Source organism: Moschus berezovskii, chromosome 3, assembly GCF_049115385.1.
Source record: "Moschus berezovskii isolate FMDL1 chromosome 3, NW_MosBer_1.0, whole genome shotgun sequence".
NCBI lineage: Eukaryota > Metazoa > Chordata > Mammalia > Artiodactyla > Moschidae > Moschus > Moschus berezovskii.
Window position 1 is genome coordinate 86,858,292 of NC_142462.1, and position 26,776 is coordinate 86,885,067.

General features: G+C 45.2%; 1 protein-coding gene across 1 annotated transcript in view; it reads right to left on the reverse strand.

The window, feature by feature from the left end:
• Window positions 1–17,462: 17,462 nt before the first annotated feature.
• Window positions 17,463–26,776, reverse strand: part of BLVRA (biliverdin reductase A) — a 53,008-nt gene continuing 43,694 nt past the window's right edge. The window contains exons 6-8 of the mRNA XM_055421128.2: window positions 26,475–26,582; window positions 23,770–23,941; window positions 17,463–19,255 (exon numbers count right to left, since the gene is read on the reverse strand). Coding sequence (XP_055277103.1) covers window positions 18,997–19,255; window positions 23,770–23,941; window positions 26,475–26,582 — 539 coding nt within the window. The 3' untranslated portion in view covers window positions 17,463–18,996. The remainder of the gene's footprint in view (window positions 19,256–23,769; window positions 23,942–26,474; window positions 26,583–26,776) is intronic.

Consider the following 26,776-nt stretch of genomic DNA (forward strand, 5'->3'; position numbering starts at 1 on the left):
ACCCAACGCCTGAGGCCAGGGCCAGCGGCCGAGAGGAGCTGCCCCAGGTCCAACAGGCGGTGGCTGCACAGGCACAGGAGGGCCGAGAGGAGCTACTCCACCTTCAAGGTCAGGAGGGGCGGCCTTGAGGAGACACCCCTCGTCCAAGGTAAGGTACAGCGGCTGCACTTTGCTGGAGCGGCTGTGAAGAGATTTTCCACGACCAAGGTAAGAGAAACCCAAATAAGACAGTAGGTATTGCGAGGGGGCATCAGAGGGCAGACAGACTGAAATCATAACATCAATCACTGATGTAATATTGCTCTCAAGTCACCTATCAAGCATTGTTTTTAGACATATCTTTATTTCAAGTAGTTTTAAACACTTCTTGACATTCATTGCAGAAACGGTGCCACTTCTATTCACCCAGAAAACACTGTTAACTTAGCAAGCAAGTATCATCCTTAGAAACATCTTTATTACAAGGGTTCTCAAAACTTCTCTACATGCCTTGCAAAAAAGTGCCCCTCCCTCCAGGGATATATTACTTTTCTCCATGCAGAATGTGTTAATAAGTGGTGTTTCAGAAATGATCTTATTACAGTGTTGAAAACACTTTTGTACATGCTTTATACAACTGGTATAACCTCCTTTGACTGACTTAAAACTGTTCTAAATACAGCAAACAAGCATTTCTAGAAATCGTTTTTATTACAATTGGCCTTAAACACTTCTCTGCATGAATTGCAGAATGGGTGACAGGTCCTTTCTTTCATATAAACAATGTTTTCAATACAGCATCAGGTAGCAGTTTTAGAAATGTCTTCTCATTAGTGTTCTTTCATTTCTCAACATGTGCTGCAGAGTGGGTGCCTCTTCCATTCACTGATATATAATACAGTTCTCTATGCAGCCAGCAAATAGCATTCACAGTAACATCTATTTACTTTATTATAGCTATTAAACACTTTTTTACATGATTTGCTGAATAGATATAAATTCCATTAAATGATATAATACTGTTCTCAAGACAGCAAATAAGGATTGTTACCAGACACAGCCTTATTACAAATATGCTTTTAAATTTCTCTACATGAGTTGCCACATGGGTACCACTAACATTCACTGTTTTAACACTGTTCTCAATGTAGCCGCAAGTAGCACTCTTAGAAACATCTTTATTACAAGTGTTCCTTTTTTTTTTTGGATAGCTATTATTGCCTTAGATGTTTCTTTAAAAATTGAAGTATAGTTCATTTATAATGTTGTATGTTTCAGTTCAGTTCAGTTCAGTTGCTCAGTCGTGTCCGACTCTTTGCGACCCCATGAATCACAGCACGCCAGGCCTCCCTGTCCATCACCAACTCCTGGACTTCACTCAAACTCATGTCCATCGAGTCGGTGATGCCATCCAGCCATCTCATTCTCTGTCGTCCCCGTCTCCTCCCACCCCCAATCCCTCCTAGCATCAGACTCTTTTCCAGTGAGTCAACTCGTCGCATGAGGTGGCCAAAGTATTGCAGTTTCAGCTTTAGCATCAGTCTTTCCAATGAACACCCAGGATCGATCTCCCTTAGAATGGACTGGTTGGATCTCCTTGCAGTCCAAAGGACTCTCAAGAGTCTTCTCCAGCACCACAGTTCAAAAGCATCAATTCTTCGACGATCAGCTTTCTTCACAGTCCAACTTTCACATCCATACATGACCATGGGAAAAACCATAGCTTTGACTAGACGGACCTTGGTTGGCAAAGTAATGTCTCTGCTTTTTAATATGCTATCTAGGTTGGTCATAACTTTCCTTCCAAGGAGTAAGTGTCCTTTAATTTCATGGCTTCAATCAGCAGTGATTTTGGAACCCCAAAAAATAAAGTCTGACACTGTTTCCACTGTTTCCCCATCTATTTCCCATGAAGTGATGGCACCAGATGCCATGATCTTTGTTTTCTGAATATTGAGCTTCAAGCCAACCTTTTCACTCTCCTCTTTCACTTTCAAGAGGCTTTTTAGTTCCTCTTCACTTTCTGCCATAAGGGTGGTGTCATCTGCATATCTGAGGTTATTGATATTTCTCCCGGCAATCTTGATTCCAGCTTGTGCTTCTTCCAGCCCAGCGTTCCTCATGGTGTACTCTGCATATGTACAGCAAAGTGATTCACTTATACATACATATATATCTATTTTTTCTAGCTTGTTTTCCCTTATAGGTTATTACAAAATATTGAGTGTAGTTGCCTGTGCTATACAGTAGGTCCTTGTTGTTTATCCATTTTATATATGCAGTGTGTGTGCAAATGTTAATCCTCAACTCCTAATTTGTCTCTGCCCCTACTTTGGTAAGCACAAGTTTGTTTTCTATGACTATGCCGCTGCCGCTGCTGCTGCTACTGCTAAGTCACTTCAGTCGTGTTCGACTCTGTGTGACCCCATAGACGGCAGTCTACCAGGCTCCCCCATCTCTGGGATTCTCTGGGTTGCCATTTCCTTCTCCAATGCATGAAAGTGAAAAGTGAAAGTGAAGTCGCTCAGCCGTGTCCGACTCTTTGAGACCCCATGGACTGCAGCCTACCAGGCTCCTCCATCCATGGGATTTTCCAGGCAAGAGTACTGGAGTGGGGTGCCATTGCCTTCTCTATCTATGACTGTGAGTAGATCTATTTCTGTTTTATATGTAAGTTTCATTTGCATAATTTTTTTAGATTCTACATATGTGTTATATGATATTTTTTTTTCTGGCTTACTTCACTTAGTATGATAAGCTCTAGGTCCATCCATGTTGTTGCAAATGGCATTATTTTATTCTTTTTTATGGCTGAGTATTATTCCGTTGTATATATGTACCACATCTTTACTCATCTGTTGATGGATACTTAGGTTGCTTTCATGTTTTGGCTATTGAAAATAGTGCTGCTGTAAACAAATAGGGCACATGTATATTTTTGAATTGTGGTTTTCTCTGGATATATGCCCAGGGATGGGATTGCTGGATCATATAATAGTTCTATTTTTAGTTTTTAAAGGAACCTCCATACTGTTCTCCATAGTGGTATAAATGTTCTTAAACACACTTCTTCATGCCTTGCAGATGGTGCCACTCCCATTCACCAGTGTACACTGTTCTCAATAAAGAAAGCAAGTACCATTCTTAGAAACATTTTTTTTTTTTGGCAAATGTTCTCAAATACTTCTCTCAATGCATTGAGAAATGTGTGCCACCTCCATTGACTGTTACAACTCTGTGGTCAAAGCAGCCAGAAAAAAATGTACTTAGGAACATTTGCATTACAGGTAATCTTAACACTTCACATGCATCACAAACCTGTTCCATTCACACATATAACACTGCACTCAACGCAGCAGCAAGTAGTTTCTTAGAAAAATCTTTATTACAAGCATTCCCAAACATTTCTGTACATGCAGTGCAGAATGGGCATAACTTCCATTCACTGATATAACACTGTTCTCAATGCAGCAAGTGTTAGTGTTCTGAAAAATTTCTTTAAGACGAGTGTATTTAAACACTTCTGTATATGCATTGTTGATGCCTAGAACTGCCACTCACTGATAGAAACTGTTCTCAACTCAGCAAGCAAATTGCAGTTTTAGAAACATCTCTATTATAATTGTTCTTAAATTCATCTCTCTCATTGGAGAAAGGTTGTAAGCTTCATTCACTGATATAACACTGTTCTTCATGCTGCAAGCAAGTAGTTCTCAGACAGGTTTTTATTACCAGTGTTCTAGGTGGTTGTAGAAGACTCTTGCGAGTCCCTTGGACTGCAAAGAGATCCAACCAGTCCATCCTAAGGGAGATCAGTCCTGTGTGTTCATTGGAAAGACTGATGCTAAAGCTGAAACTCCAATACTTTGGTCACCCCATGCGAAGAGTTGACTCACTGGAAAAGACTCTGATGCTGGGAAGGATTGGGGGCAGGAGGAGAAGGGGAGGACAGAGAATGACATGGCTGGATGGCATCACCAACTTGATGGACATGAGTTTGAGTGAAGTCCGGGAGTTGGTGATGGACAGGGAGGCCTGGCGTGCTGTGACTCATGGGGTCACAAAGAGTCGGACATGACTGAGCGACTGAACTGAACTGAACTGAGGTGGTGTGGAGCATCTCTTTTTTCTCTCCCTTTAATTAACAACTATTTGGATATCCTTAACCAAACAGAAGTGCCTCTGCTCATTACATTGTACCTGGACATCCAGGAAGTTCTTACATATCAGATCTCAGTCATGGAATCCAAAGGAGTTGGCAAGCTACCCCCACCCCTATGCCCTGGGATTCGGTAAGAGGGGAGCTGGTTAGTACAGAATTAGGTGGTTACTCATGGGCAATAAAGAATTTGAGGAGGGCCTGTGTGGCTCAGATGGTAAAGAATCCTCCTGCAAGGCAGGAGACCCAGGTTTGATCCCTGCATTGGGAAGATGCCTGGAGAAAGGAATGGCAACCCACTCCAGTATTCTTGCCTGGAGAATTCCATGGACTGAGGAGCCTGGTGGGCTACAGTCCATGGGGTTGCAAAAAGTCAGACATGACTGAGCGACTAAAAAAGTCTGCCTAAGGGGAGAACTGTGTCATGCCATCAGCGTGGGGTAGAGTTTGGATGCAGAGGAAAGGGTAGCACTTACCAAGGGAGCCTCCTTCCCCACGGCAAAGGTGTAAAAGGCTGGGCTTCCTCCAGCTGCAGCAGCAGCAATGTCTCAGGCAGAGTAGTTTGAAAGCAGCCTCTTGATGGAGGACAGGTAAAGTGAAAACGGTGAGTGACTGCCTGGCTCCTCCTGCTGGGCAGGTTATGCTTGGAGGACCTTATTTCTGTCCAGCAGCACTGGCTTTTCTCAGGCGGGACCTCCATGATGGGGAAGGAAGAAGAAAGGAAGCACGTGATAACATCTGTGGGCTTTAAACATGCGCAGGTCCTGCTGGCTGCTTCAGGACTTCAGCAGGACCACCCAGAAGCCTCTGGGGAGCGTCCACTGGAAGATCTCCCCCTGGCCCCGCTGGCATCTCAAAGCTCCAAGTGCTAAATCCACCTGTCTCTCCCCCTAGCCCCTGCCCTCAACTCTGCAGCCAGCTCCTCCTGTGTGCTCCCAAGTGTGGCAGAGAGAATAGGTTAGGAAATCCGAATACTCTCGGAAAGATGGACCAGGGTCCGTGGACAAGTGAGAATCAACAAACTGAGGCTATAGTGCCACCTTCTGGAAGACAAAAGAGAGGTTTCCTGCAGCCAGCGTGGTGAGTTATGAGAACAGAGGAAACACAGAAGGAAGAATTCTACCCCAAGAGAGAATGAGAGTGGAGCAAGTCTACCCCTTATAAACCTAGGCTCCCTGGAGAAGCAACACCAAAGAACAGTACCTCATCAAAGATAACCAGTAAAGAGACTTCAAACGCTAAAGCAGCAATACAGAAACGCAAAGAACTTTAAAAGTCGAGGAAATAACTCCATCACCAAAAGGTATCAACAGTTCTCCAAGAGCTGAGTCCAAAGTCCCAGCACACTGAAATCTATCTGATAAAGAATTCAAAATAGCGGTACTGGAGAAATTCAATAAGCAACAAAAAGAATTAAAACAGCTCAGTGGGACTTCCCTGGTGGTGCAGTGGATGGGAACCCACTGGCCAATGCAGGGAACACGAATTTGATCCCTGGTCCAGGAACATTCCACATGCTGCGGAGCAACTAAGCCTATGTGCCATAACTACTGAGCTTGCTCTCTAGAGCCCGCAAACCGCAACTGCTGAAGCCCATGCGCCTAGAGTCTGTGCTCCACAAGAGAAGCCACCACGATGAGAAGCCCACACACTGCAATGAAGAGTAGCCCTTGCTCGCTGAAACAGAGAACGCCTGTGCAAAAGCAACAGACCCAGCACAGCCAAAAAAAAGCTCAATGATATTAGGAAAAAGATACATGAACCAAATGAGTTACTTATGAAAGACATTGAAAATATAAAAAAGGGCCAAACAAAAATTCTGGAGTTGAAGAATTCAGTGAATGAGTTGAAGAATGAAATAGCATCTGTAGTAAAGCAGAGGGAAGATAGAATAAATTACTTAGAAGAAAGGAATTTTGAAATAAAGAGTTATACCAGAACAAGGATAAAGAATAAAAATGAGGGGAGGGGGCTTCCCTGGTGGATCGGTGGTAAAGAATCCACCTGCCAATGCAGGAGACACAGGTTCAGTCCCTGGTCCAGGAAGATCCCACATGCCTCGGAGCCACTAAGCCCATGCACCATGATTATTGAGACTGTGGCCTAGATCCTAGGATCTGCAACTACTGAGCCATGTACCACAACTATTGAGTCCATGTACCACAGCGACTGAAGTCCTCACAGCCTGGAGCTTGTGCTTCACAATTAGAGAGAGCCCATGCAGAAACAAAGACCCAGCACAGTCAAAATTAAATTTTTTTTTCATATGAGGGGAGACAACCTATCTGTTCAATGTGATTCAATCAATAGGGAATACATTTGAATAATCATGAATCCAGAAATTTGTAGTTTGTGGGTTCTTTTATTGTTTTAAATAAATATTCACTTACACACCTAATTTCTATATTCCTTTCCTTAAAGGACCACCTTCCACAAAATGGATAAGCTGGAGGTCCCTGCAAATGCTAGATCCAAATCTTGGGCTTCAATATTAACCACCCTTTATAAATATAACCCTTGCTCAATTTAAATACAACCCTTCCTCTGACACTCCTACAAAAATATCTTGGCAATACCAATCAATCGTCACTGAGGAAATACAATCTTATATTATTTTTATTTATGCTCTCTGTTTCCATCTTGCTAGCTAGTCTGCACGCCCCATTATGAACCTGTTCATCCAGTCACTTCTGCATTGAAGAAACAAGTCCTGGATTTGTCACTCCTTCATTGTTCTTCCATAAACCCAGATTTCCTAAGTCCAAGGTTACGAGTTGCCTAGGAGATGCCTGCTATTTGATAATGATTGTGACGATACTCATCCTGGGCTTTAAAAAAAAAACCCTCCCCAAATCACTTTTGATGTTTCCAACTCTTCCTCTCTCGGGTCTCTATCCAGAACTAGGAGTGACTGTCTCTTCCCACACCTGCTGGGTGTTTTAAAGATCAGTGAAATTGGTCTAGCAAACGTGTTGAAATCCAGAAACTGTTGCTAAAAAAATGTGAGTCAGAGCCCCTCAAACTGTTTCTTCACTTGGAATTTCCTACCACTCTAAAGTAACCATTCTTTCAACAGAGGAACCAACCCAGTGTTTTCCCACTATTGTTTGAGTCTTGGGAGGTCAAGCCCAGGTGTGTAGGAGCCTATATAACACACTTTGAGGTAGGGGGCGGGCTTGCGCTGCAGTTTTGCTGACTCACTGGGCAGTGGGACAATCAAGCCCAGCGGCCTGACCCAATCAGAGAGCGGGCAGCATGCACTGAGCAAGCAGCCACGGGCTGATTCAACAAAGATGCTTAGAATCTTTTAGCTGGAAGTCCTTGCCATTCTGAGAACACAAAGCCACCACAGGATTCTGAAGTAGGAGAACCAGCGCTGTCACAAAGAACCCAACAGTAATTTCCCAGTGTAAATAATATGCTACCATTTCTGTGTATTTTTTTTTTTAAAGGGACAGAATAACATGTGGCAGAATTCATTTTTGTTTGACTGTGGTTGGACACAAAAGACACTAATTTAAACATTATGCTAAGTGAAAGAAGCCAGGCACAATTGACCACGCTGTGCTGTGCTTAGTCGCTCAGTCGTGTCCGACTCTCTGCGACCCCATGGACTGTAGCCCACCAGGCAGCTCTGTCCGTGGGGATTTTCCAGGCAAGAATACAGGAGTGGGTTGCCATGCCTTCCTCCAGGGAATTTTCCCAACCCAGGGATTGAACCCAGGTCTCCCACATTGCAGGTGGATTTAACTTATATGCTTATATTGCATGTAAGTTATATGCAATGTTAACTTATATGCTTAGAAAATGTTAATTTATATGCAATGTTAAGAACCGTGAACTTCCAGATGTTCAAGCTGGATTTAGAAAAGGCAGAGGAACCAGAGGTCAACTTGCCAACATCTGCTGGATCACTGAAAAATCAAGAGTTCCAGAAAAACCATCTATTTCGGCTTTATTGATTACACCAAAGCCTTTGACTGTATGGATCACAACAAACTGTGGAAAATTCTGAAAGAGATGGGAATACCAGACCACCTGACCTGCCTCCTGAGAAATCTGTATGCAAGTCAAGAAGCAACAGTTAGAACATGGAACAACACTGGACATGTTGTTGGACATGGAACAACAGACTGATTCCAAATCGGGAAAGGAGTATATCAAGGCTGTATAATGTACCCTACTTATTTAACTTATATGCAGAATACATCATGCAAAATGCTGAGCTGCATGAAGCACAAGCTGGAATCAAGATCGCTGGGTGAGATACCAATAACCTCAGATATGCAGATGACACCACCCTTATGGCAGAAAGCAAAGAAGAACTAAAGAGCCTCTTGATAAAAGTGAAAAAGGAGAGTGAAAAAGTTGACTTAAAATTCAACAGTCAGAAAACTATGATCATGGCAACTGGTCACAGCTCTTCATGCAAATAGATGGGGAAATGGTGGAAACAGTGGCTGACTTTATTTTTTTGGGCTCCAAAATCACTGCAGATAGTGACTGCAGCCATGAAATTAAAAGACACTTGCTCCTTGGAAGAAAAGCTGTGACCAACCTAGACAGCATATTAAAAACCAGAGACATTACTTTGACAATAAAGGTCCATCTAGTCAAAGCTATGGTTTTTCCAGTAGTCATGTACAGATGTGAGAGTTGGACTATAAAGAAAGCTGAGTACCAAAGAATTGATGCTTTTGAACTGTGGTGTTGGAGAAGACTCTTCAGAGTCCCTTGGATTGCAAGGAGATCCAACCAGTCCATCCTAAAGGAAATTAGTCCTGAATATTCATTGGAAAGACTGATGTTGAAGCTGAAACTCCAATACTTTGGCCACCTGATGCAAAGAACTGACCCATTGGAAAAGACCCTGATGCTGGGAAAGATTGAAGGCGGGAGGAGAAGGGGACAACAGAGGATGAGACGGCTGGATGTCATCACCGACTCAATGGACATGAGTTTGAGTAAGCTCGGGGAGTTGGTGATGGACACGGAAGCCTGGTGTCCATGGGGTCGCAAAGAGTCAGACATGACTGAGCGACTGAACTGAACTGAAGAGTAGGCAAATCCATAGAGAAAGAAAGGAGATTAGTGGTTGCCAGGTGTAATGTTCAGGTCACTGAAAATGGCTGTTTGCTTGCTCCCTGCACATGCCCTGCTTGATTGGGCCCTGCTGCACTCAGAGGACCATACAATCCTTTTAATTATGGGGCTTAATTAGTAACTGCTTATGTGCGTGCCCCCTGGTTTCCCTGGTAACTGATAAGCCAACCTGACATCAATCCCCCCTATAAATGGTAGCCTTTCCCGAGTAGCAAAGTGGCTGCTGTGTCCTGCCTGTCATCTGCTGCACACGGTGGGATATCGCTCCAGGGCATTTCGATTCGGTCATGTAAGACCCCCTGTCCAGTAAGCTGTTGATGTCTCTGTCACTTGTTCCTGGGCTCTTTCTATGGTCTTAAAGTCGGGTCAATACAAGACTTGCAGGCCTGCAGGGTGCAACCAGCCAGGAAGCTGAGGAAACCTCCGTTGAGTGCCAAGATGTCGGTAAATAAGGATGGGAAACAGGACTGTGGGGGAAATCCTGAGGTGACCATCCACTAACATGTGGGACCTGTAAGTTTAAGTCTCTTTCTAGTTTAAAAGTAACAGCCCTCAGCTCATGGATCTTCTAACTGCCTGGGATGGCTGGTGGATACAGACAAAACACAAGGACCTGGATTATTTATCAGCTGCTGCTGCTGCTAAGTCACTTCAGTCGTGTCCGACTCTGTGTGACCCCACAGACGGAAGCCTACCAGGCTCCCCCGTCCCTGGGATTCTCCAGGCAAGAACACTGGAGTGGGTTGCCATTTCCTTCTCCAATGTGTGAAAGTGAAAAGTGAAAGTGAAGTCGCTCAGTTGTGTCCGACCCTTAGCGACCCCACGGTCTGCAGCCTGCCAGGCTCCTCCATCCATGGGATTTTCTAGGCAAGAGTACTGGAGTGGCTTGCCATTGCCTTCTCCGATTTATCAGCTACTTGGGTGTTATCTATTTGGGTAAGACAAGCCTACCCCCGACCCACCACCCCTGAGCAATTACAGACACATGTTTTAGGGATATTAACTCAGGGACAGACTTGTGAACTGGACATGGCCAGTCACCCCGAAGGGTTTGGTTGGGGCCTGAGGCAATGACAAAATAATAAGAGCATTCTTTGACTTCTGGTCCCAGCTATGGAAGGGGGCAGGGCAACGATATGGCAGGATGGGCCAGCTCTGTGCATCTACAGTGCCTTACAACAGGTGCAAGACATTACAAAAAGTCTACCCAAGACATTGTGCAATGCAAAAAAACAAGTTTGGGGTCTAGAACCGCTGTGTGTGATGTACAGGACCCCCGTGGACATCAATAGTGACCAAGGAACCCAGTTTTCTGACCATGAAGCTCAGGAATGTGCTGATAAAAATAATATAAGCTGGTATTTCCACCTGCCTATGACCCCACTGCTGCCAGGCTAATGAAAGGATGAATAGACTATTTAATAGAGAACAAAACCCTCTTTCAACTTGTGGACAAGGAGGCTAACTCAAGGGTGGCTCAGACAGTGAAGACTCTGCCTGTAATGCAGGAGACCCACGTTTGACCCCGGGTTGGGAATATCCCCTGGAGAGGGGAATGGCTACCTACCTTTCAGTATTCTTGCCTGGAGAATTCCATGGACAGAGGAGCCTGGTGAGCTACAGTCCACGGGGTCACAAAGAGCTGGACACGACTGACTAACGCTACGATCTCGAACACTCCAGGAACAGTGGTCCCTGTGGCTCAGTCATGTTAACCCAGAGGCAACTAGTCAACACCATCCAAGTTCAACTGTTGCCCACAGAAGGACCATTGCCAATCATGGATCAGGAGGGTACCTTGCTTTTGCCTTGGCCACAGGACCTACCTCCAGGGGAACACCTTAAAAAATGGCCTGGAACTGACAGGTAAGTCCCCCGTGATTTGGATTTGCTGCCCAGTAGGGACGGAGAAGGCAATGGCAAGCCACTCCAGTACTCTTGCCTAGAAAATCCCATGGACGGAGGAGCCTGGTAGGCTGCAGTCCCTGGGGTCGCTACGGGTCAGACATGACTGAGCGACTTCACTTTCACACATTGGAGAAGGAAATGGCAACCCACTCCAGTGTTCTTGCCTGGAGAATCCCAGGGATGGGGGGAGCCTGGCGGGCTGCCGTCTATGGGGTCGCACAGAGTCGGACACGACTGAAGTGACTTAGCAGCAGCAGCAGCAGCCCAGTAGGGAATAGGACTCACAAGGGGCTTACAGATCTCACCTGTCTTCTGCCAGCTGTCCTGTATTCAGCACTAGCTATAGGGACTGGGGATGGGTGGGCAGTATGGTATTGCAGGCTGGGACAAAAGCCACAGGCAGGGTGGTGTTATCTCAGAATGCTGTCACTGCTTGTATTTTGCTTAATGGTCATGATCTCCCCTGTACTGTGCCTATTAAGTGTCTTACATTTCATCCCTAGTCTGAGCAGAGGTATCTGTTTGCGGACTGGGTGGCAGGGGTGACCTTGCTGTGAACTGAGTCTCACTGCTGGGTCACTAGTGAAATGCTGTTGTCATCCTCCTCTGGACTTCATGCAAAATTGACCCGATAAGCACCTGTTTCCAAAGTTTGCTCACATCTTCGCGAATCACTATTAATATTTTTAGCATACTAGCTCTCTTGATACTCTCTAGCTGCTTTTGTCTGTATTGCATTTTGGTATTTGGTTGCAGTGACCCTCTACCTACCTGACCTCAGAGATATTACGGGAGAGGGATGAGCCAAGATTGTAAGGGTCAGGCAAAGTGTATAGTGGTGGAGTGTATGGTCAGGCCACTCAAGATGGCTATTTTCTTGCTCCCTGTACACTCCCTGATTGACCAGGCCCAACTTCACTCACAGGACTGTCCAATCCTCCTTATTATAGGGCTTAATCAGTAACATTTATGTGCCTGATTATGTGCTTGCCCCTTGTCCCAGCTGATGGTTTCCATGTTAACTGATGAGACAACCTGATGTCCATTCCCCCTATAAATGGCAGCCTCTAAGTAGTGAAAATTATTGCCATGTCTGACCCACCGCTGGTTGTGTATGGTGGGGAGTTCCTTTAGGACCCTTTGCTTCAGATGAGTGAGGTCCCCTGTCCAATAAGGCACTGATGTCTGTTGCTGTCTCTGGGTTCTTTTTTCAGTCTTGTGGTTGGGCAATTATGAGGCTTGCAGGCCTCTGGAGTGCAGCCCAACACCAGAAAACAGGGAAGGGAGGACTGGAGCCTGACTTCTTAATGGGTACAGAGTTACTTTTTCAGATAGTTTGGAACTGGATAAAAGTGATGGTTGCACAACAATGCAAGTGTACTTCATCCCGTGGAACCATACACTTTTAGGTGGTTAAAATGGTAGGGGCTAATTTCAACATCTGTCACCTTCATGACAACATATGGGAGAAGATGGGTAGATGCAGACAGGAATGAAGGGAAGTTTTTCGTCATGTAACTGCTTATACTTTTGATTTCTGGGACTTAAAAACCAACTCGTCTTTCTCAGCCTGCACGGATGTCACATTGATTTCAATATTTTGACAAGCTATTTAAATATGAGCACCACTTCCCACTCCAGTGTTCTTGCCTGGAGAATTCCATAGCCTGGCGGGCTATAGTCCATGAGGTTGCAGAGTTGGACATGACTGAGCACACGTGCACAAGGCAGAAGAAGACCTGCCAAGTGGAACTGCCCTGCAACGTTTCTTCCCCGCCTCTCTCTCTGGGACACAGAAAAGCGGAGAGTGGGTTCAGCACTGTCTTTCTGTAAATGCAGATTTTGCCATTGGAGTCCCATGGCTTTCTCTCTTTTCCCCCAACTGTCAAGTTGAAGAGAGGCCAGCCTTCACTGCCTCTTCCTGGGCATCATTCTCTCACCAGGCCACCTACCCATCCTCCCTCCTTGCCAAGCGTTTTGTTAATTATTTGTGATGGTTTCCAGCTTCTCCTACATCCAAAGTAGCTAGCCCAAGAAGTCTGCTCTTGAGTGGCTGACAAACCCCTGTCCCTTCCCTCCAACCCTGACAGCCTCCTTCTGAAGGCGCTTTTATGGTGGGGGCACCACATGTATACAGTTGGTGGTGGGCTGCCCTTCCTGGTCCTTTGCTTCCTATGGGCGAAATTTCAGCTCAGCTCAGCCTGGTCCTTCCTTTGAAACTATAGCTTCTTCATAGAACTGTTTTGTACTCCCTTTTTTCAAGGATGAGGTTACCCACTCTGTAATCCAGGCAAGCATCTCAGTTTTAAGTTTTAGTTTCTCCTGGAAATCTGAGTCGAGTTCCCTGATGTGAACAGGAGTCCAAGGTCCCTGGAGATCTTCAACACCTGTAACATCCTCCCTTGCTCTGTGAGCTGCTGAAAACTAGTCCTCCACCCTAGGGCAGCACAGTGATTTTGAAAAGTAATAAGGCTAGCTAGGCAGGCTGCAGACTCGAGGTGGGTGGCTTCCCCCGTGGCTCAGAGGTTAAAGCATCTGCCTCCAATGCAGGAGACCAGGGTTCGACCCCTGGGTCGGGAAGATCCCCTGGAGAAGGAAATGGTAACCCACTCCAGTATTCTTGCCTGGAGAATCCCATGGACGGAGAAGCCTGGTAGGCTACAGTCCACGGGGTCGCAAAGAGTCGGAGACGACTGAGCGACTTCACCTTCACCTTTACCTTCAGGCAGGCTGCAGACTAGAGGTGGGTTAGCCTTGGTTGGATAAGTCTCTCACGCCCCCAAGTGGAAAGAATGAGATATGGACTGACTACCTCGCAAAGAAAGTACCATTAAGAGGGTTCTTGACTCTGGCTGCAGTTCCCATACAGGGTACGGGTGGCCACTGCCATGGGAGCTTCTTAAGCATGTGATGAAATCTGCCATAGGTTCAGGAAGGAGGTACAAGGATTAGGCAGTGAACACACTTTCTGACATGCTTTTCTGTAGCTGCGCCCTCTTCTCAGCGACTCTGCCTTTATTTGTATAAGTTTTCCTCCTACCTCATGCTGAGCCTAAACTTTCTAGATCCTAAGAAAAAAGGCCTTTAATTCCTGGGCCCAAGTTGTAGCCTCTTGACATCTGATCTCCACTGTTTCTCGTTCAGCTCAGTCGTGTCCAACTCTTTGCAACCCCATGGACTGCAACACGCCAGGCTTCCTTATCCATCACCAATTCCTGGAGCTTGCTCAAACTCATGTCCATCGAGTTGGTGATGTTCTCATTCTTTCAGAGGCCCCTCCAGTCTCCACAGAAATGTCCCAAATTACCTTTCTGTGAAGGTCAGTTCTGTTGATCAAGATTCAGGAAAGAGCTCTTGGGGGTTACTTCTTTTTTATGGAAGATACTTCAGTTATGGTTCAGTGTATTGCTTCTGTTTCTTTACTATAACTCAGCTGTCATCATGTGAAAGCTTCCTTCTCTCCCAGGCGAGAGACCCTCTTTCAGTCACCTGCCTGGGGAGAACACATGGGTCCCAATCCCCTTCTCCTCAGGTTTCATCAGCCTAAGATGCAGCTTGACTCGTGCTACTTTCTTGCTCATAGTCTTCCTGCAAGGAATAATGATCTGGTTTCCTATCCCTTAAGATGTGGAAACAGAACCCCAGACCTTGACCTTTTTTATTTTAAACCAAGGTTGCAGCTCCCTTTAGTGAAGTACCTGGGGCTGCAGCCAGCCTTCTGCCACTCTCCTGAGCTTCTAGCCTCTCTCACCCTGAAGTCTTCCAGGTTCAGCCCCTTCCTGCCTCTTGGCCTGGCCTCCCACCATGCTCTTCTGTGCTATCAAATTGTGTGGCTAACTTTCCCCTAATGTTCCTTGTTCTCCTGCTTTGTTATTGGGCTCAACCCCAATGCTGCTTCCTCCCAGAATTCTCACACACAAGTGCTTCCTCCTCTGGAGTCCCTTGGCTTCAAGCTGCCTGTCTTAGGACATGAAACTCTCAAACTGGCGTGAACCCTTCCCTTGTAAGCCGTCAGCATCCAGAGGCTGAGTCTTCATCACTTCAATCTTCCTGGAGCCCAGTACCACCAGCAGTGTTCACACAGTGCAGATCTCTCAAACGTTGTTCAGTCAAGTTGTGTCCAACTCTGCATGACCCCATGGAGTACAGCACAACAGGCTTCCCTGTCCCTCACCAACTCCCAGAGTTGGCCCCAGTTCATGTCCATTGAGTCAATAATGCCATCTCAAACGTAGCTAAATACAAATGAATGAATCTTGGGCGCATACTGGAACCAGGAATAGTTACAGTGAACTTTGGCAAGTGTGTTCTAATTGCCCACTGTGATTTCCAGACTGTAGTTTGGACTTCATGACAGTGGCTTTACCTTTATATTGACATGAGTGGGTACATGGGGACTGAACAGAAAAGTGCAGCCAGAGGGACCTAGAGCTCAACACAGGGCTCCCTCACCCAGAAAAGGGGTCGGCAAATCTGCCGTAAAGGGCCAGACGGTAAATATTTTCAACTTCATGGGTCATACAACTATTGTCACAATGACTCAACTCTGCTGCTGCAGCATGAAAGCAGCTGTGCCCACTACATCAACAAATGTGGCCGTGTTCCAATCAGTCTTTACACAGTGAACCCCAGCTGTGGCCTGCAAAATGTACTTTGCTGACTTAGACTAGGGAACCTGGCCTTGTGGCTTAAATTCTGAGTCTGTTTTATCATTTGTTAAAAAAGTTGAATGTAAAGTCCTTGTGTGGAAATGACAAGAGTAAGTGAACTGGGGGAGGTGAAACTCTTAGCACCAGTCCTGCAGCATCTTGCTTGTTTAGTCAATAATAATTCATATTGTTAAATGTCAGCCAAAGAGACTTTCCAATGTTAGCAGATCATTCTCATCCCACAACTTAGAAAAAAAGAAAAAGAAAAGCTAGGCTTAAAGCCACTTGGAATTAACAAAAGGGACTTCAGATACCTGAACCTATTCCATCCAGGGCAGTGCTGGCCTCAGGCTTGGCTGGACACAGGTTTTTGCACATGTTCTTCCTTCTGCTTGGAATGTCCTGCCCTCCCTCACTTCCCTGCGCCTGCGCCGAGTCCTTCTCAACCTCCAGGCTTTAGCATATTCTTTCGAGAAGCCTTCCCTGACTTCTCACTTAGAAAATCTCCCTACACAAGCTTTTATTTTTTAAAAAAAATATTTATTTGACTGTGCCAGATCTTAGTTGTGGCACGCAAGAACTTTTAGTTACGGCATGTGGGATCTAGTTCCCTGATCAGGGATCGAACCCAGGACCCCTGTCTTGGGAGCATGAAGCCTTAACCACTGGGCCACCAAGGAAGTCCCTGTCCTATTTTTCAGAGTCTATTTGTGGCTTCTTCTGTGAGGAGCTGTGATTGGAGGGTTGAGTGCAGCCTTCGGAGAAAGGAGTATTTGGGAAAGGCGTCAGTGGGGAGCAGCCACAGTGGGGCGGGAAACCAGGATGGTTCCAGATGCCCCAGAAGGCGAGGGCAGCTGTAAAGAGAAAAGTAAGACCGCTGCTCTGTCTTCTCTCTCGCCTCTGTTTCCTCCTGTCTCCTCTTCCTTCTCCCTCTGCAGTTCCTTCCAGTTAGTACAATGAATGAATGTTTTCATTTTGGATCTCTTGACCAAACACAGAACAAGCTGGAGGTCAGTGGTTATCAATATCAGTTAGTAATCCCATAGCCCATGACAAAGACTGTTTTCTGCACCAGGTTTAGTAAGGCTGCTTTGAACCCTCTGCTCAACTAGACCTCAACCTTCTGGCTTCCCCATCTGTCTTTCCATTGCCCGGTTTTAGCAAGAATCCTAATAAATTCCTCAATAGCTGATCAGATTCCTCATCCCTCACCCTTCAGACCTGATCTTGCCAGCCTGCGGTTGGCAAGAATCATCTCAAGTCAGAGTAGTCGAAAACCCCCTCACACCTGATGTTTCCTCTCAGTGATTTTTCATCCACTGACCTGCTATAAATGGCTATAAATCCCCACTTGCCCACGCTCTGTGCAGAACTGAATCCTGTTCTGTACTGAGGTCTCTCTTCCCCTTTTGCAACTGTCCTGAATAAAATCTGCTTATATGACTTTACTGTCCAGCTCTGGTTTTCTTTGATACCCACCCTACTTCCAATATCAAATAGGGCCAATATTTTGAAACACTTGAGTTAAGAAGCCCAAATGGGAGAGGCTACAGCACGGTATTTTGGTCATCAAATCTGTAACATTTACCTCATGCTAGATGCAGCTGAACATACAAAAACAGATACCATATTTCCTGGCCTTGAGCAACATTTGATGTGGATAATAAAACAAGAGAACCAGTGGGCCAATACTTATTACAAATTATTTTATGTGGCAAATGAATAACCTTAAGGATTTTTTTTTTTTCAGATTTAATATATTTGCCTGCTTTACCAACTAAGGTGATGGAGTGATAGAAATAGAGGTAGAAAATGGAGTTTGCCTCCATCTCACAGATTCCAAAATAGTTAAAGTTCACAAAGGCAAGTAGGGAGCAGGAACAAACCAAGAGAGACGTTGACAGAAGCAAGACTCTAACACCAACTTAGAAGATGCAACAGGGCCACTAGTGAAATGAAAGAGCAGCTTCCTGGGACTCCACTCTGCCTCAAGGTCAGCAGACAGAAATGGACATGAGTCCAGAGGAGCCAAGGGCTGCAGCTACAAACACACATGGCTCCCCTGGCCACCTCCTCCTGGGTCTCCAGTCTCCTCTCCAGGCAGCCTTCCTAGTTCTCTACCTAAACCAGAAACCTAACCATGCACACCCTCGCCCCCCTGCTTTTGGCACCTTTTGGTGCCTCTGCACAGCCTAACTCCCCAGCCCTTCACCTGGTCTACAGGGCCCCCACCATCAGATCTGCCTCCCTGGGACTCCCACTTCCAGACCCAGTGCCCCAGGGCACTGGCCAGGCTGTTCCTCACTCCCTTCTGTTCACCCTGCTCCCGGACAACAATGCCCTCCTCTGACCTTCACACGGTTGACCTCTTTATCATCAGGACCTGGTATGGACATCTTCCCCGAACCCTTCTCCAGATGGACAGGAGCACTCTGGACCTCCTGCAATGACTAGTTTATGTGACTTGCTTTCCTCTGGACACTGAGTTTTTGAAGAAAATGGCTACATCTTACTCATTTTTAGGATCCTCAGCACTAGGCATGATCACCCAGTTTGGCAGGGCTGGGGTGGGCGGCGCATGGGCGGAAAGAAGGCTTTCCTAGTGGCTCAGATGATAAAGAATCTGCCTGCAATGCGGGAGACCCGGGTTTGATCCCTGGGTCAGGAAGATCCCCTGGAGGAGAGCATGGCAACCCACTCCAATGATCTTGCCTGGAAAATTCCATGAATAGAGGAGCCTGGTGGGCTACAGTCTATGGGGTCTCAAAGAGTCAGACATGACTGAGTGACTAAGACTTTTCCAAGGCAGGGAAGAGGGCTCAAGGCACTGTTTCTTGGTGATTTAGCGTATGAGTGGGGTTTAAAGGCTGGTTCTGCTGTTTACTATCTGGGTGACTTCAAATAAGGTTTTTGAAGATACTAAGGAAAACATATCTGGTAACACTCGTCTGGCAGGGCCATTGGGAAGCCTGAGTGAAACCAGGCATCTTAAAGCATTTAGCGCTGCTCAACCAAGGTTGTTTGTTTGTTTTTTTCATTCCCATGGGGGCCCCCACTGGAGGCCCTAATGTAGCTGGTGACAATAAGCAAATTCTGTTTACCCAAGACACATTTAATGGTAAGAATAGAGATAAAGGTCAACTGTCGATAAAGATCAGGTTCCGGTTTTGCTGAACAGAGCAGCATTGCCCCTTCCCCTCACTGCTTCGAGCAGCAGTGTTTCTGGATCTCTCCTGCAAGCCACAGGCAGTGCAGGATGCGTTTCTTCTCGGCAGCCAGCTCCTCTTCCGAGAACTGGCCCAGGAGTTTCTGGACAAATATATTCTGATCTTTCAGGAAAATATTCTTATTGATGCCTACGTTGGGCATATTCTCCAGGGACCCAGACCTGAAATGGAAGCTTAAACGTCTGTTTCGCTTTAGGCCGGGTGCTTTCTCTTCAATCCAGGTCAGCGGGCTGCGGAGGCGAGAGGCACAGTGTTAATTTCACTGAGGGCATGTGGATGCTTGCTGGCACCTGAGCACCCCCTGCTAGATCCTCACTGTGAGCCCATCTCTCCTGCAGCTGCTGCATCCCGACCTCCACCAGCCTCCCAGAGGCCACGGTGACCGCTGGCAGCTCTACTGACCAACGGTCCTTTTATTCAGTTTTGCCACCAGGCAGGGGAATCTGTGCAATGATTTTGGTGTGAATAGCAGTTCATTATTCAGGACTTTCTACCCTGAGCCCTGAGGATGCAGACCTGAGATTCTGGAGCAAACTGTTGTTTCCAAGTGTATGCGCATTTTTATGGGAAAGAATTCTTAGAGTGCTTTCATCCCATTTTCAAAGAGGTCTGTGATCCCGCGCACATGCCAGAAAAGACTAAACGCTCTCTGACTGCTTGCAAAGCATCTGTTTCCATTTCACATGTGCCCCCCAGGTCAAGGCCAAGGTCAGCACTCACAAAAATCTCCAGTCCTAATGGGACAGACCCCACTTCCCTAAAGTTTCTCCTTTCTCTGGGTTTATCTCTTCTGTCTTTATAGTAGATAATAACTGTGTTACCTGCTTAATCAGAAACAGAGAAGCCTAATTAGGCCTTTAATCTAAAGAAGCTTCACTGAATAATATGACAGCAAAAATACAAAATCTGCTTTAAAAAGTATTCTAAAAACAATACAGCATTGATTTAAAGACTTTTACAAGAAAAAAAAAATCCGTAATTCTTTCACCTAAATAAAAACCTCTTCAGTTTGAGACAATCCTTTCAAATATTGTCTATATGTATGTGGCATATAAACCCTAAGGTATAACTAATTTTTGACTATGTTTATTTAAAAATACCATCCTAATACTGCTATGATGATTTTTGTCTGCATATCATGGACAACTGATTATATAATTCATTTACTATTTTATTATTGCCAAATATTTAAGCTCTTTCTAATTTTAATTTAATATGGATAGCCTGCATTCAAACTCTTCACACATATGCACATAATACAGTTTTCCTTCCTTCTTCTGGGAACAAAGTTTCAGGAAGTCTTAAGAGGACTTGCTCTGGCTACTTCTCTTTGCCTTCCCGTCCTTACTTACAGGGTTGAGTCAGTGTCAAGGACAAGGCAATCTTGTTGGATGGCTGTGATATGAACAGGGAAAGGGTTCCATCCTGAGCAGGCATCAGGGTCTTGTCTCTCAGTACCATTCCTTGGATTCCTTCCCCCTTCCCCCGAGGCTGCAGTCAGGCAGGCCCAGGATGGGCGGTTTAGACCAGTATTGCTAACGGACAAAGCGGAACTACCTTATGTTTGCTCTCTGCCTCTAGAGGGATGGGACATAATAAAGCTAAATATATAGGTATGGGAGGACTTCCCTGGTGGCCGAATGGTTAAGACTCTGTACTTCCAATGCAGGGGGCACGGGTTTGACCCCTGGTCGGGAAACTCAGGAAACTAAAATCCTACATGTGTGGCACGGCAAAAAAAAAGAAACCAAACAGATATAAGGTGTAAGGTTGCAAGAAAGGGGCCCAAACGGATCACTTAAGATTGTTTTGAGTGCTGCAGGAAGCTCAGGGTAAATGAACCCTCGCTTCAGCTTACCGAGACCTACACTAGAGAGTGAGTAAAATGTTTAAGAGAAAAATATGTTAAGTACATAAAAGGGGAACCATGCCAACACCTACACATGCAGGGAAACTTCCAGAGAGATGTGGACAGAGAAACTTCCTCCTTTTGTGGTCCCACCTGCTCAAAATTTGGTTATGCTGTTTCTTGTTCATATATATATATATATGTATATATATATATATATAAAATTTCTGGCCACACCATGTAGCATATGAATCTTAGTTCCTTGACCAGGGATTGAACCTCTGCCCCCTGCATTGGAAGCGGGGAGTCTTAACTGCGAACCATCAGTGGGAGTCTCCCTGTTCACATATTTAAGTGAGGACATCAGCTGCTGGGACTTTACTGTCAATTAGAGTGGACCTAAAGGTGGCCACGGGTCCACCCATGTTCTGGGCTTGGACAGCTCTTAGCTCTAGGCATCCTGACCCAAACCACAAGGTTGGACTCAGACGGCTCCTCTGGTCCTCTCTGGAATCCTCCACTTGCAAATATCTGCATTCACCAGCCTGAGCTCTGACTACCTGCAAAATGCTTCTTGCTTCTCACCTTCCATACGAAGGTGTACACCCACAGCCACAGCCTCATTCCTGTAGTCAGCACATGTCTCACGCACAGTAGAGGCGGCGATTTCTAACAGTGTTTTTCTAACAGGACGAGGGGGTGGGGGGTGCATCTGGCTCTGGTCCCAGTCCTACCAACCAGCTTCAACAAGAGGACTGAAATGTGCACCTCTTCTATATAGGTTTGGGTTGAAAAAGTGTTTGAAGGCTTACTTTTACAAAGTTTGAAAACGGCTAGTAATATGGAAAGAACACAGGCTTGGAGGTGAGTTTCACTGGGTTTTCCTGGATGATCTGGGGCCTGGGGTTAACGATACCTACTTCACTGATAGGTAAGGATGAGGTAAAGACAAGGCCTGATGTATTTTCAATGATATTCCTTTTTTTTTTTTGATATTCCTTTTTTGTGCTCTTCCTGTGCATTGTGGAGGAGAAGGCGTGATCATTCGGGGACTGCAGGCAGGCTGCTTGAGCATGATTCTCACATAATCATTTATTAGCTGTGTGCCCTTGGCGAGTTTCTTAACCTCTCTGAGCCTCAGGTGATCAAAATTTCCCAGGTGATCATAATAATGCCCATTGCAGACAGTTGGTATAAAGATTATATGAGAAAATTCTTGTAAAAGTGCTAGGCCCTGGCACATTAGCAAGAATTCAGTGAAAGTGAAGTCGCTCAGTGTTCGACTCTTTGCGACCCCGTGGACTATAGACCACCAGGCTCCTCTGTCCATGGGATTCTCCAGGCAAGAATACTGGAGTGGGTTGCCATTTCCTTCTCCAGGGGATCTTCCCAACCCAGGGATCGAACCCAGGTCTCCTGCATTGCTGGTAGATGCTTTAACCTCTGAGCCACCAGGGAAGTAAACGTTAGCAAATACTAGCACTTTGTACAGCAGGGCTTCAGGCAATGATCCCAGGCTCGCTGGTCCTTTTACTGTGACCTTTCAAGGTTATGCCTCCCCACCTCCTCATCTCCTGCTGAGGTTCTGCTCTGTTCCTCTATGTTGTTGGAAGGCGGCTCTAACTTAAGGAACTGTGTCTGCAAACAACTCGCAGAGGCTCCTGATGTTTTAAAGACTTGTTATGAAGCATTTTATCTTGAAGGGTGTTTGCTGGTGAAAGAGCTGCATTTCGTACCAGATGGGACCCATCATGATGTTGGTTTCCCAAATGGACCAAGAGGACTTGGTTTCAAAAAACAAAACATCAAGGATATTCATGTAAAATCTGCAAACATTTAGTGATTATTTCTGGCGTTGTATTTTCTGTCATTTATGGACTGACGGATGTTTATGGAAGATGCTGGGAATTAAAGAGTATCACTACACCCAACTGGAAGAATTATCAGGCTGTGTAATGAACCAGGATCAAATGGAGGCTTTAGCAATGGAGGAACCAAGAGACACCACCTCAGTACCATCTTATAGTCAACCTGAACATCTTTGTACTATTTTAAAGTCTCTTGAACATTTTTAAATGAAAAAAAATAAAAGAAGACTTGGTATGGAAAATAAAGAATCAGTATTTGGGGAACATTACAATAGTATGATGTGATAAAGCTGATAAAGAGCTGGGTATGATACAGGCAAGCTGAGTACAATGTTAATGGCAAGATCTAGGTGGCAGCTGTACAGATGTTCACTGCAGAGTTCTTTCAACTTCACCAGTGCCTGAACTTTCACAATAAAAAAATGTTGGAATGAACACAGGTCACAGATGTAACTGGACTTCTGCTCCTGTATCTGATATTGCTCACTGTGTAGCTTAGGCAACCTGCTCATATCTGTGTGTTGTGTCTGAGTCACTCAGTCATGTCTGACTCTTTGCAACCCCAGGGACTGTAGCCCACCAGCCTCCTCTGTCCATGAAATTCTCCAGGCAAGAATACTGGAGTGGGTTGCCATTTCCTTCTCCAGGGCTCCCACAGGGAAAATTAGTATTGGATGCCTCAAGTCCAAGGGAGCTCCCTGGCGCATCTTCATTATTAGAGTGTTCCTCCTTTGTAAAGCACTTCTGACTGGCAGATTGTTTAACTGTGAGCCATTTGGGGGCTCTTCTGATCTAAACATATCTAACATATCAGATCTGTATGCTTCTCTTAACCTTATGGGGCGACTAGGAGGAAGGCGTGAAGCAACATAAGTGAGATTTCAGCACCTGTCCCACTGCAGAAGCAGATGGCTCTTCTGGAGTCAGGGGTGGGGGTCTAGGTCCCTGGGTCTCCCCAAATTCTTCTTCATGAACACACAAGGATGTCCTTATATCGCCCCCCTCCTCATAGCTTTTCCCAACTTACCTTTTGTTCTCTGTCTCCAAGCACACGGTCATCTTCATATACTGGTCTTCCTTTCGCTCTTCCAAAGTGGCAGACACGAGAGAAAGCTCCCCGAAGAGGGAGACCAGCCAGGTCAGGCGAGAGATGCCGCTGAATGCAGGGAAGCCAAAACGCTCTTCTTCCAATGGGGCAGCTGTGGGGAATCACAGACGAGGCGGGGACTGGAGGGGAAAGGCTGACAACTGGGGGGTGACAGGGAGCCGACAGATGTGGCTGGGGGTCAGGACACACAACCGTGCCTCGTAGCGGGGGTATGCGAGATGATTCTCACGCAGACTTTCAGAAAAACGCCTCCCTTTGATCCTGCTTCTGAAAATCAGTGTGTTGGTAAGATGTTTCATTGGAAATTGCAGGTTCTCTGGCCCACAGGGAAATAAAAATGTTTCGGGCTCCTCACGTGTATATGTTGTGTGTGTGCGTGTATACATATATATATATATATGGCACACACATATACATATATATTCTCTTAGTAACTTGAAGTAAAAGAAGAATTAACATATTTTAGTCCTGCCAGCCTATATTCCTATAAATATATAACTGTGTAAATTATAAGAGGGCGAAGGAATCATGATAGCTGTGAAGAAAACAGTAATACCTATAGACTACATCAATATCAAGATAATTGATACAGTGGTGTTTTTTTAGACTTCCATATCTATCATCTCAGGTACAACAGTACATTCCAAAGAGGATCTGGGTGAGAAACCTGGTCAAGATGCTGCTCCCCTCTGTTCCCAGTCTAAATTTTAAACATAACTTCAATTTATAAGATATCATATCTGTTACACTGATCTTTAAACCACAGATTTCTTGTAACTTGATACTGACTTAAAACAACTCATGAGTATGTTCTAAAGAAGATCACAAACAAATCAAATAAAAAGGTAAATAATAGCAAACCAAGACTATAAGTTTCATAGACTACAGGGTTTGAAATCACTAGGATCTAAGTGTCAAACTTACACAGGAAACACAGCTCCCTCTGGGCTGGTCACCGTCTGCTCCTGCTCTTTGCAGAGGACTGAGCAGCCGTCACAAATCTGAGCCCCAGAGTCATAACTATTGGGTCAACTTTGTGAAGCTACCCACCTCTGAGCTTCATTATGAAAAAAATCTGTATGACAGGGGTAATGAATACCCACTTTATGGGATTATCCTATGAATTAACATGAAATAATGTGTGTCACATACTTAGCACAATTCCTTGTGAAGATTAATGGTTATTATTATTTGTTGCCACAACGCTCATTAGATGGTCATTTTAAAGGATGAAGATGGATCACAGCCTTAGAGAATGATCTTCTACAGTGGGGAAGAGAGCAGGGATGAGATAGTTAGGGAGTTTGGGATCGACATGTACACTCTGCTATATTTAAAATGAATAACCAACAAAATCCTGCTGTACAGCACAGGGAACTCTGCTCAGTGTTATGGCAGCCTGGATGGGAGGGGAGTTTGGGGGAGAATGGATACATGTGTATGTATGACTGAGTCCCTTTGGTGTCTACCTGAAACTATCATAACATTGTTAAATGGCTATACTCCAATATAAAATAAAGAAACACACAAAAAGCAATAAAATAAAGGATGAAGATGGATTCTGAAATGAGATTCCACTGTATTTTCTGGAAACTCGTGAAGAGATTAATGGTTTTCCCACTTAAAAATGTCAAGACTTTCCTTCCTGTAATGCAAGTCCTTGGGAAAGGTGGCCCAGATGCTTTAGGGTGCAGAGGTGGAGGCTCCAGCTTGTTCATTTCCTACTGCTAATGCCTTAGGGTACAGACAAATCTAAGGAGTCCACCCAAAGGAGACTGCAGAGCTGGAAGCTCCAGGTTGTTCATTTTCTACTGCTAATGGAGGTACTCCCAGAAAGACCAACATAAATGGATGAATATGTAGTAGATCGGTTATTCTGGCTGCAGCTAATGTTCTGATAACTTGCTGGAGGAAGGAAGGGGCTATGCATATTCTATTTGCTGCATGCTGCTGCTAAGTCACTTCAGTCATGTCCGACTCTGTGTGACCCCGTAGACTGAAGCCCACCAGGCTCCCCCATCCCTGGGATTCTCCAGGCAAGAACACTGGAGCGGGTTGCCATTTCCTTCTCCAATGTGTGAAAGTGAAAAGTGAAAATGAAGTCACTCAGTCGTGTTCGACCCTTAGCGACCCCATGGACTGCAGCCCACCAGGCTCCTCCATCCATGGGATTTTCTAGGCAAGAGTACTGGAGTGGCTTGCCATTGCCTTCTCCGATAGAGAAGTATAAAAATATTCTCTTCTCCAAGGAACCTTTTCCTCAGTCCTTTTTAAAAGAAAGCTTTCATTTTTAACCTGTGGAATATAATCTCCAATTCATCAGAATTTCATGAGAGAAGCTTCTGCCTAATCGACTGGGCCTAAGTATAAATGTGCTTCAGATTTCTAACACATATTTTACCCAAGGCCCACCAAGCAATCAAATCTCATTTGAGGAAAGAAGCAAAATAGATATTTTTATTGTCTGTGGCTATTTGGGAAAATTAAATCGGCCTGCAGACACTCTTTGGCAGAAATGAATCCAAGTTTACATCCTAGAAAGCTATGAAAGAACTCAGCCTCCCCACCTCACCCCGCCCCGCCTCACCAGTTACACGTGACCTGTGATCCCACCCAGGACTGACCTGTGAAGAGGAGAGACCCTTTCAGCAGGTCCTTCCCCACCACTTCTTTCTTCAGGAATGCAAACTCCTCCATCAAGAGTTCAACATGCTCCTCATGCAAGACTTTCCCTGTCATGACAAGGATGGAGTGAAAAAGGCAGTTATCATCAACTGTGTTATTTGTAGGATATACACAAGAAATTACTAGGGGATCAGCTGGGCAACTTACTCTTATATGATTCAAGAAGCAGTTCTCTGTACTGTATTAAATTTACTATTCTGTAAGTCTGTCATTATTTCAAATAAATCATCTTCAACAAAAC